The following is a 10,067-nucleotide window of genomic DNA, read 5'->3' on the forward strand; positions in this document are numbered from 1 at the left end:
CTGTCGAAGAAGAAACTCTACTCAGTTTTGAGAAGGGAAACAGTGAAGCCCTTGATGAAGTTGCTACCACTGATGTTACTGTTACCAATGATAGACATTTCCTGATGAAGCAGATGAACCCCACATGAAGCAGAAGCCAACGAGACGGAGACCAATACGGAAGAAGAAACGTCCCGTAAAATTAAGAGACTTTGTTGAATTGCAATTTTGTGTTTGTAAATTCTGTACATTTAATTAAGTTATTGTTAATTGTTTATTGGTTTAATGTAAGTAGCTATTGTTCGGGACGAACAATACTAAGGAAGGAGCAGTGTTACGACAGTGGAGGTCAGGTGACGCTAGTAACACGTCATATTCTCGAAGCTTCGTGAATTCTCGGGAGGTTACTTTACTTCGGTATTCTTTTACATATAAGACGGTCAAGACGTGACGGCAACAATGTAGTGCTGTGTAATTGAACTGCGGACAGAGAAAGAATATTGTTGAGTCGAGCACGTGAGACGTTCGTTGTGAATTATGGCGTTTGTTATAGCGCGACTGTGGAAATTAAGTGTATTGCAAAGTTGTATTTAGAAAGAAGAAACCAGTTTTATTTAAGAAAGGACTTGTATCGGTAAAGTTTCTTCGGAAATAATTTTTACGGAAAATTAGCTGACGAACGGAGGCGTAACAATAACGTTTTATACCTATTATATGCGTCATGGCATGGTCAGGTGGTCAGGGTGTTCGACTCTCATTCTTCGGGTTCGAATATCTGTCCCATCAAACATGCTCGCTCTTTCAGCCGTAAGGGCGTTATAACGTAACGATCAATCCCACTATTCGTTAGTAAAGGAGTAGTCCTAGAGTTGGCTCTGGGTGGTGATGACTAGCTGCCTTTCCTATAGTTTTTCACTGCTAAATTAGGGACGCTAGCGCAGATAGCCCTCGTGTAGCCTTGTGCGAAATTCAAAAGATACCTTGTTATATGTATCTTGATACAAATATATTGACCTACTTCCACAGCAGACTTTTAGAATGTACCTTCAGCCACTTCAATTCGTAAGTTGTAGGGCGTTTTCGAATATGATTAATTTTACTTCATAAATGTTAACTTATATACTTTTATACAATTGCAGATTAAAAATAATAAATGAAAATATATGACCCAATGAATTCGTTTTTTCCGCTGATATGCCCATAAGAAGGACACGTTTCTCAGTATATCATGACCAATGATACACCGGTAGTTCTTTGGAAAACGTGGTACGCACGCGCGTCTACCTTTCTTACCGCATCTCTTCTGGGGATCATATGTAAGATATCGAATTGCTTGATTTGATTTGCTATATCGGTTTTTACAAGTATAAAACATTTTACCATTTATTTGTTAATGTACTGAAGTTGTTTTGTAATGTAGAATAGTGACTTCGTATGCAGGGCTAGAGTAAATTCAGCTTGTTAATACATTTAAGCTTTGTCGTTGCCCTCGTGGACTTGTTACATGCGATACAACTTAGACTAGACTAGAGTTACCCATATAGTGATTTACAAGTTAAGGTTAGCACGAATACCTGCCATGATGACAGGCTAGTGCCCTAGCCGTTACTAATTTTGTAGTTTTATTGCTATTAGTACTAGTCTTTTAAGGCTTTGTTCAGTTGCTACCTTACATAGTTAGTGTAAAATACATTGATGTGTAGTTGACTTAAATTGACGGGATTATATTTTTACATTTGTATTATCATTATTACTATTAGTTGTAGTGTAGCATGGAACTGAATTAGCCTTAGGCTCTGGTCTAAGTATCCAAATTTCAATATAGCGTTGGATTGTTGTGAAAAGTATGGACCCTGTGATTTTTTAAAATAATTTTATATTTATATATACATGTATCATAAAGTGTGAAACTATAAGTACTAGTCATTGTTCCCTGAAGCCTGGTAATGTAAGCTTATTTTAATTATATGTGCACAGGTAGGGGTCAAAATACACATCACAGCTTTTTAATACTTAAAAAGTGTCATTCAATTTAGTATGTATTTTGTGACAGAGTTGTCAACTCTTCATATTACCCTACATTGCTGATTTAGCAACAGTTTGTGATAGATGAGACTAAATAACCAGATATAATATACAGGGATATTGAAAAAACTAGATATATATTTTAGAGGTTTTAGATGTTATGAAATACAATATGCAAACTGCAGGACGGATTAAAATATTTCTATTCTTCACATGAATATAACGTTGCATTCTAACTTGTCAGAATATGACTACAAGTCAGACTGATGCAATTAATTCATAGACATATCTTGAGTACAAATACTTTTGTAACATATCTAATATTTGAGTACAACAAACAGACTTCTACATTTTATTAAAAGCTTGTTTTGAGGTACATAATAAATTTGAAATTATACAGTAGAACCTCAACATTAAGGGCACCCTTCCAACTGTGTCTAAATGCCCTCTATAGCAAGATGCTTTTAATATAAAAAATGAGCAACATAAAGCCAGATTCCATATTGATCGTACTAAATTTCTTAATTTAAGCCCCCCCCCCCCCCATTTACATGTATGTTAGCAGGATTTTTGTGTGAACTGTAAAAACATTTAATAAATGGGACAAATGTTTTTTAAATTTATTTCTATTCCATAAGTATGAAAATACATGTACAGTACATGTAAAAAGTTATAATGCATTTGTACATCACATACATTTGGTAATTAGCACAAATATGTGTATAGCAAATTTATACTCTTATTCTTTATGTCATTGGTTATGTGTTTACTTTGTAAAAATGTATTTTAATAGATGATTTTTGTCACATTTACACTGGTGGTGTTGCAATTGATCCTCAAGAGTCATGACAGTGTCTAAAATGTCTGACAAACCTCACTCAATTGCAATTGTTGTGCTTCCATGAATGACTTGATGTTGGTAGATGGTGGTTTTGGCTCAGACAAAGGGGTTGACTCTTCATCATTGAAAGTTGTTTCATCACTTTGAGAAAGCTTTCTTGCAATGTCATCTGCAATTCATTGCTCCCAACCCTTATTCAATGAAATTTTGAAAGTAACTATCTAAAAAGTCATGACATGCACACTTCAACCTGCCTGCAGTAAAAGGTTAACTGCCTGCTTTATCGAGTATCCAAATAGAGAACAAGACTAAAGACACTACAATTGACACTTTTGTTCTCACGTCACTCATATATGAATGACATGGTTTTACGGTAATGTATCGCATCACTTGTATATGAGTAATGCACAATATTTTGTTAAATCCATGTCACGCAAATGTGATTCACAGTACTTTAAATTTGTAAGGGGCTATTTGAGTCTGGTTTGTAAGGCTTATTCTTAAGCTTTGTTATGGTTTTAAAATAATGTTTAGTCAGAAAAAACTTACTTGTATACAAATGTATTATAAAAAAAAAAATTCAAAAATTGACTGTGTATATATATAAATTATAAAATGGACAGAATTGTAAAACCTTTTCAATTTTTTTTTTCTCAACTGTGTTATTTATTATAAAAATAAAATATACTTCTTCTTAGAACAAAAACGATTTCCATTATGTGTATAAAAAAAACTAATGATTTATGACATTTATTTTTTTGTTTCAATTTTTTAATTTGTATGATGTTCTTGAAAGCATGAAATGCAAAAGAAAGGGGAAATAGGGCATTGAACACAATATGTATTTACAAGTTTGACTTTCTTTCTTGCAACATCTCTTCCTTCGCTTTTCTTGTCCTTTGCAAAGCATTGAAAACACCTTGTTGCGCTAGCTGACTTATTAGCAACTTCTTTCATAACATGTTGTCATTGGCCAGAGGGCTTAGGATGTTTTTCCAATTTTGGCAGTCCCAGCATTGAAGATGCAAGTTGTTTCTTGAACTCTCTTATTCCAATTTTGGCAGTCCCAGCATTGAAGATGCAAGTTGTTTCTTGAACTCTCTTATTCCAATTTTGGCAGTCCCAGCATTGAAGATGCAAGTTGTTTCTTGAACTCTCTTATTCCAATTTTGGCAGTCCCAGCATTGAAGATGCAAGTTGTTTCTTGAACTCTCTTATTCCAATTTTGGCAGTCCCAGCAATGAAGATGCAAGTTGTTTCTTGAACTCTCTTATTCCAATTTTTGAAGATCTAATTTTCTTGTATATTAGATATCCGTTTACAATACACATTCCCAGTAATATCTCCATAGATAATTTCCAATACTCATTTTACTCCTTTCCTAAGTACAGTTGCATAAGATGTCATCTGATCAGAAAGATCAATTCCAGCTCTACCTTTATTATAATCAATTATCACAGTTGGTTTTTGATTTGATTTTCGAGAGACAGAGATTGTACTTTGAGATTGTCTTTGTATTTCTTCCATTTGTACAATTTCTTTGTACATATTTTTGTTGTTAGCAAATGGACATCTCTCCACTTCAAAACTACAATGCAATTACTATCCTCTTGAACAATCTTTTTTTTTTTTTAGTTTTAGTACCAACATGTATTTTTTCACTAAGAAAGAATTTAGCTAGAGGATAGCTTGTGTAAAAGTTATCGACATACAAAGTTCGTCCTTCGTATCTCAATCCTATGGTCAAATCTTGACAAACTCTTTTGAGCTTACTCAACTTCTCAACCACTTGATGCATTCTTTCCTCTATATCCTTGCAATGACCATACATAACCTTCAGAAGAGCAAAGCTTGAAAACCTTTATGCCATATTTGTATGCTTTGGCTGGAATATAGTGTCTAAATACCAATCTTCCACTCCAAGGTATAAGACTTTCATCAATAACAATACTTTCTTCTGGAGTGTAAAGTTCCTGGAATTTTCTTTGCATTTTGTCAATCAAGGTCTGAATTTTTCCAAGCCTGTTATCAGGTTGTATGGCTTCATTATCAGCAAAATGGATATTTGTAAGTAGTGATTGAAACCTATTTTGTGATATAGTTTTAGAAGCCACTTCATTTTTGTAGAGTGGGTTGGTTGACCAATAATTTGCTGATTTTCCCAGTTTCACAAGTCCTATCCGTATGTTCAAACCAAGAAATTTTTCAATTTCTTCGTCCATTTTGGTTTCCAGGAAGATGTTGTGGATGATCTACGGGAAGCAGATGCTCGATTTTGTTCTGCATACCTATTTGTTTCTCTTGTACTCATGGAAATTATTTTTTTGTCAACAAGATATTGATATATTTCTAATGGGATAATATTTTCTGCTAACCTTTATGTAATTCCTCCATTTCCTGTGTAAAGAAAACTTTGTGTTCTGTCCAAGATACATGATCCTGAGTATGAGTAGCAAGGTATCATCTTCCGTTTGCTCTTCCTCATCTTCAACAGCCATAGCAGAGAGAACTCCTTCTACATCTTCTTCACTATTACTGTCTTGGTCAGCCACAGAATCATCATCTGAATCTAATACAGCATTACTCACTTTTTCACCACTTTGTTTTCACTTTTCTTACATTATTGAAAAATAATTCTTGGAAAATTGTTAGGTACAAAAATCCTGAAAAATCTAGAAAGAAAAAGAAATTGTGAATCACATGTGAGTGACATGGTCCTGGAAGAAAATGGAGAGGTTTCATAGAGGTCCATGTCACTCATTTTTTGAAATTAACAAAAAAACATTATAGATAACAACATATATATATATATACCTAATAACCCTAAATCTGGACAAAAAATTATATTCAAGTAAAAAAAATTAAGCTGGACAAAAGCGAAATTCCACAAATATGGGAGTGAATGTGTTAATGAAAAACTGTTATCCTTCTGCCATCTATGAAGTATAATTTCTTAATGACAGTCATTGTTTTAAAAATCTGCTGTAGGATTGTTTAAAAAGATTTGATTTTTCCATAGTTAACTTCACAAATTGTAATAAAAAAAAATAATATCAAACGACATATCTTTGATCTTTATCATTTAATTACTATGTATGCATATAGAATGCAAACAGGTACACTGATTGTATATGAAACTGATCATTCAAAGGTACTTTTATCACAATATACAACATGTAAAGAAACGATATTCAACATATTTGAGTTTTATTTACTGGGAAAATGTCACAATAAGGCAGAAAAGTGTTTTATACAGTTTTTTTTTCTCAAATATATAGATATTATACTAACACTGTGGGAAACAAGTTTTCAACAAAAGCACAAATATGCAAAACTTGCCCAATCAGCAGCATTTTACTTTTATAAAAAACAATACTTGAGATATTACATATGAAATTGACATACTCCTACAGTTCCTTTACATGTGGATGAATTATTAATAAATTACTTATTTTAGGAATTGATCTTATTGAAATTTCAATTGTGTGAACTACTCAACACTTGCCAAAGAATTCTGATCCTACTGAGTATTGCAGAATAAGTTGGATTATTAAATCATTACAAATTAGCTAAGTAATGGAGTTCTCAAAGCATTTGCCATAGTAAAGTGATCATAATGAAATTAATTAATCGGGTAGGGTACATCAGTACTTACTGATTATTCAGTTCATGAGATTTTCACATAGGATAACTTTGTTTCCAAAGTTCAATAGATTTAAACTGTATAAAGAACCTTACATTGCTATATTTTCCAAATACATCCAAAAGTAATGTGTTTCCATTTAAAAGGCAATTTCACTGTTCATTTTTAATATCATAGAAGTAAATACACATTTTTATAGACAGCAAAATAATTTTTTCTCTTTGACAGGGGAAAAGTTTCATTTTTGTTAGATCAGCTAGATTTTTCTGTTGTTTTGTACAATATAAAGAAATTAAAATGCTAGAATCTAGAATAGAAAAATTAAAAAGCAGTTTGGATCTAATAGTGGGAAAGTTTATTGAATAATATGTCTGATTAATAACAAACCTTCTCAGAAAAATATGCAAGAAACCCTTAACTTAATAAATCAACTTGGAAATGTATGTTTATATTGACAGCCATATAATTGAGGAATGGATAGGTGCAGTAAAATAATTGTTAGCGATATGGTATGATGTGTTGTGGGCCCAGGCTGGTCTTTAAAGATAGGCAACTACCTAGGATGCCAAATATTTGAGGCTTCCACTGTCAATTAGAGGCACAGCCTTAATTTCTGCCTAGGATGCCAGTTAAGCTCTAGCTGGATTTATGGCAATATCATTGAAGTCATGTCCCTACGAGGTTTTATTAATGTACATCATAAACTCAAAATGTCTGAGTCAGAAGTGTAGACAGAAAGATTTAAAAAACTTCCTTCTCAAAAACGTTTATAGGGGTATAAATGCACATCTTCCATACATAAGGAGTTTTGCCACAGAAGATTGAATTCTAATCGTAGCAAAGGTTGTTAACACACACCTAGGTTTGAGTTGTTGCAAGGTCAGAATTTTTATGTAAGCAGGTCATTGTCTTTTTTTAAAAGGTCCAAAAGGTAAAAATATTAAAATAAAAGCCTCTACATAAGGTTGTACATAAGCATTATGCTGACCTGCTCCCAAAATGTTTAAATAATGGCACAGTATTCAGTTGAAAAACAGTTTAACATGGTCCCACTGAATGGAGAATGTCAACACAATGCTTGAGCTGGTGCTAGATTATATGATAAACAGTTCTCAGATGATTGACATCCTTTACATCAGATGATAAGAAATATATCAGCAACTGTGTACTACAAGGTCTTTTATGCATAAACATAGTGTAAGTAGACCAAGAACACCAACCAATATTGTGAAACCACCATATTGGCATTGGTCACATTTGGGCAGCACTTTGAACACATCTATTAGTTGTTTGCCAACATTTTGTAATATTGTTCGTGGAGCAATTTTGGTTTAAAATATTTCATTTTATTGCTTACACACTTGCAACTAACATTTTAGTGTATGTTTCATCTTAATAAAAGTTTTTAATGTGATGAAAAACAGCAATAACAAAAAGTTAGCTTTTTTTTATTTTACCATTTTCAACAAAATGTTTATATTTATTAATATGTGTAGTAACTGCTTGAACAAGTGTATGTCTCATTCTTGGTTTAACAGGCTTTGTTCAAAGCCACTGAGATTAGCCGAGAGAGACACCTTAAGTGTAGGTGCTGGATAAAGTCTGCCAGCAGGGCTGTTTCATCATTAGGTGAAACAACAAGCACCAAATTCTGAAGTTGGTGTTCCAAGCCTGTCTGGGAAGGGAAGTACCATGCCCAGAAAACCATAGGAAAAGTTTCTGTAAGGTTCATCATACCATGTGTATGTAGACACTGACTGGTCAGGTGATGTGTAGAGGCTAAACCTCCATTATTTATGTGAAGGGCAAGTGCCATTATAGTTTTAAGTATATAATGTAATGTTTCTTTATACAACTTTTCACCTTGTAAAGGATTGAAGAGATTTAAGATTTGACAAACTACGGTAGATTTAACTATCCAATAAATGTGACTGTCTTTTGTACTAAATAAATACAAACATACACTGTGGTGTTTTAATTGAATAAAAAATTTTTTTACTGTGTTTTTCACATTTATGTCCAGTCTTTCTTTAACATACTCAATCAGGTACAGCGAATTCATAATTACTTTGTGATAAATATCTGGGTCAAATCTCTCATGATATTCTGTGAATCTATCTTATTCACTCTCAGGACAAATTAGTTTTACCTGAGAATGTCACAGGTATAAGAAACTGTTTTCTACAGAAACAAATTACAATCTTTGCTATTGTGATTAAAACTGTTGTTAACTTGCATGCTTACAGCAACATTTGAACATTGATTTGGCATGTATATAATGAAATAAAGTTTAATATTTCCGAACTAAAAAAATCACCTATTTTATTGTTTATAATATAACACTCTTCAATACTAGTATTGTTGCGTATCTGCTTGTTTGTTAATTTCCCGTAGAAATTCTTTCCGAGAAACTTCAGCGATACAAGTCCTTTCTTGATTAAAACTAGTTTTTCTTTCTCGATACAAATTTTATAATACACTTAACAACTTTTATAACACACACACTATAAATCACACCAATTCACTCACTTTACATATTGCTCGCTTGACTCAATTGTTTATATCTATCTATATCTTATTTTACTTGCCGGGCTTATATACTAAAAAAGAGGGCGTCCCGAACAAACTAGGAAATTCACGATCATTCGAGAACTCCTCGCACACGCCACCAGCGTTACGTGACTTCTGCTGTCGTAACACTGCCCCTTCCTTAGTATTGTTCATCCCGAACAATAGCCACTTACATTAAAACATTAGATAATAACAATAACATGATAAAATGTACGGAATTTACAAACACAAGATTAAAATTCAACAAAGTTTTACAGGACGTATCTTCTTCCCTTCTGGTCTCCGTCTCATTGGCTTCTGCTTCACGTGCAGTTCATCAGCTCCATCAGGAAATGTCCTATTATCGATAACAGTCACATCAGTGGTAGTAACTTCATAAAGGGCTTCACTGTTTCCCTTCTCAAAACCGGGTAGAGTTTCTTCTTCGACAGTAGCTTTTACAGGTGACACGTGTTCAGCAGCGTCATTTGTTCTGTTGTTCATTTTGTTCCAACTGAAATGACCTGTACCGTGATAATTCCAGAGCCTCTTGGCATGCACCACTTTTGGTTTACCTTTACGACTACATTTTATTCGAAAAGTCACGTCTGAGAGACGATCCAGTATGTCATATGGGTCTTCCTATGGAGAAGACAACTTAGGAGACTTCCCTTTGGTCTTCCTGGGATTATACAACCACACCTTGTCTCCTGGTACAAAGCTGACTTCAGTAGATCTCTTATCATAACATAGCTTCATGGAATCAGCAGACGTTTTCAACTTTGAATGCACTTGATGGTGAATATCATCCATCTTTTCAGATAACACTTTCACAAACTCTAACACGTTTTCAGGCAACTCTTTGTAAGGTGGGCATCCTGTTATCAGATCCACTGGCAACCGAAGTTCCCGACCAAGCACCAGCTTTGCTGGAGTGTATCCAGTGGCTTCATGCTCTGCTGTTCTATAGGCCATCAACGGTGGAGGGAGTAAGACATCCCAGTCATCTTGGCGGCTATTACAAAATTT

General features: G+C 33.7%; 1 protein-coding gene across 1 annotated transcript; it reads right to left on the minus strand.

The window, feature by feature from the left end:
• Nucleotides 1-4,626: 4,626 nt before the first annotated feature.
• Nucleotides 4,627-5,067, minus strand: LOC106469605 (piggyBac transposable element-derived protein 4-like). The gene has a single exon (XM_013930108.1). It carries the CDS (start codon nucleotides 5,065-5,067, stop codon nucleotides 4,627-4,629), a length of 441 nt encoding a protein of 146 aa, XP_013785562.1.
• Between the last annotated feature and the right edge of the window lie 5,000 nt (nucleotides 5,068-10,067).

Source organism: Limulus polyphemus, unplaced genomic scaffold, assembly GCF_000517525.1.
Source record: "Limulus polyphemus unplaced genomic scaffold, Limulus_polyphemus-2.1.2 Scaffold3568, whole genome shotgun sequence".
Lineage (NCBI taxonomy): Eukaryota > Metazoa > Arthropoda > Merostomata > Xiphosura > Limulidae > Limulus > Limulus polyphemus.

What these genes read in the sequence shown, in the direction of transcription:
- LOC106469605 (XM_013930108.1), bottom strand. Translation starts at nt 5,067, where the DNA reads ATGGACGAAGAAATTGAAAAATTTCTTGGTTTGAACATACGGATAGGA.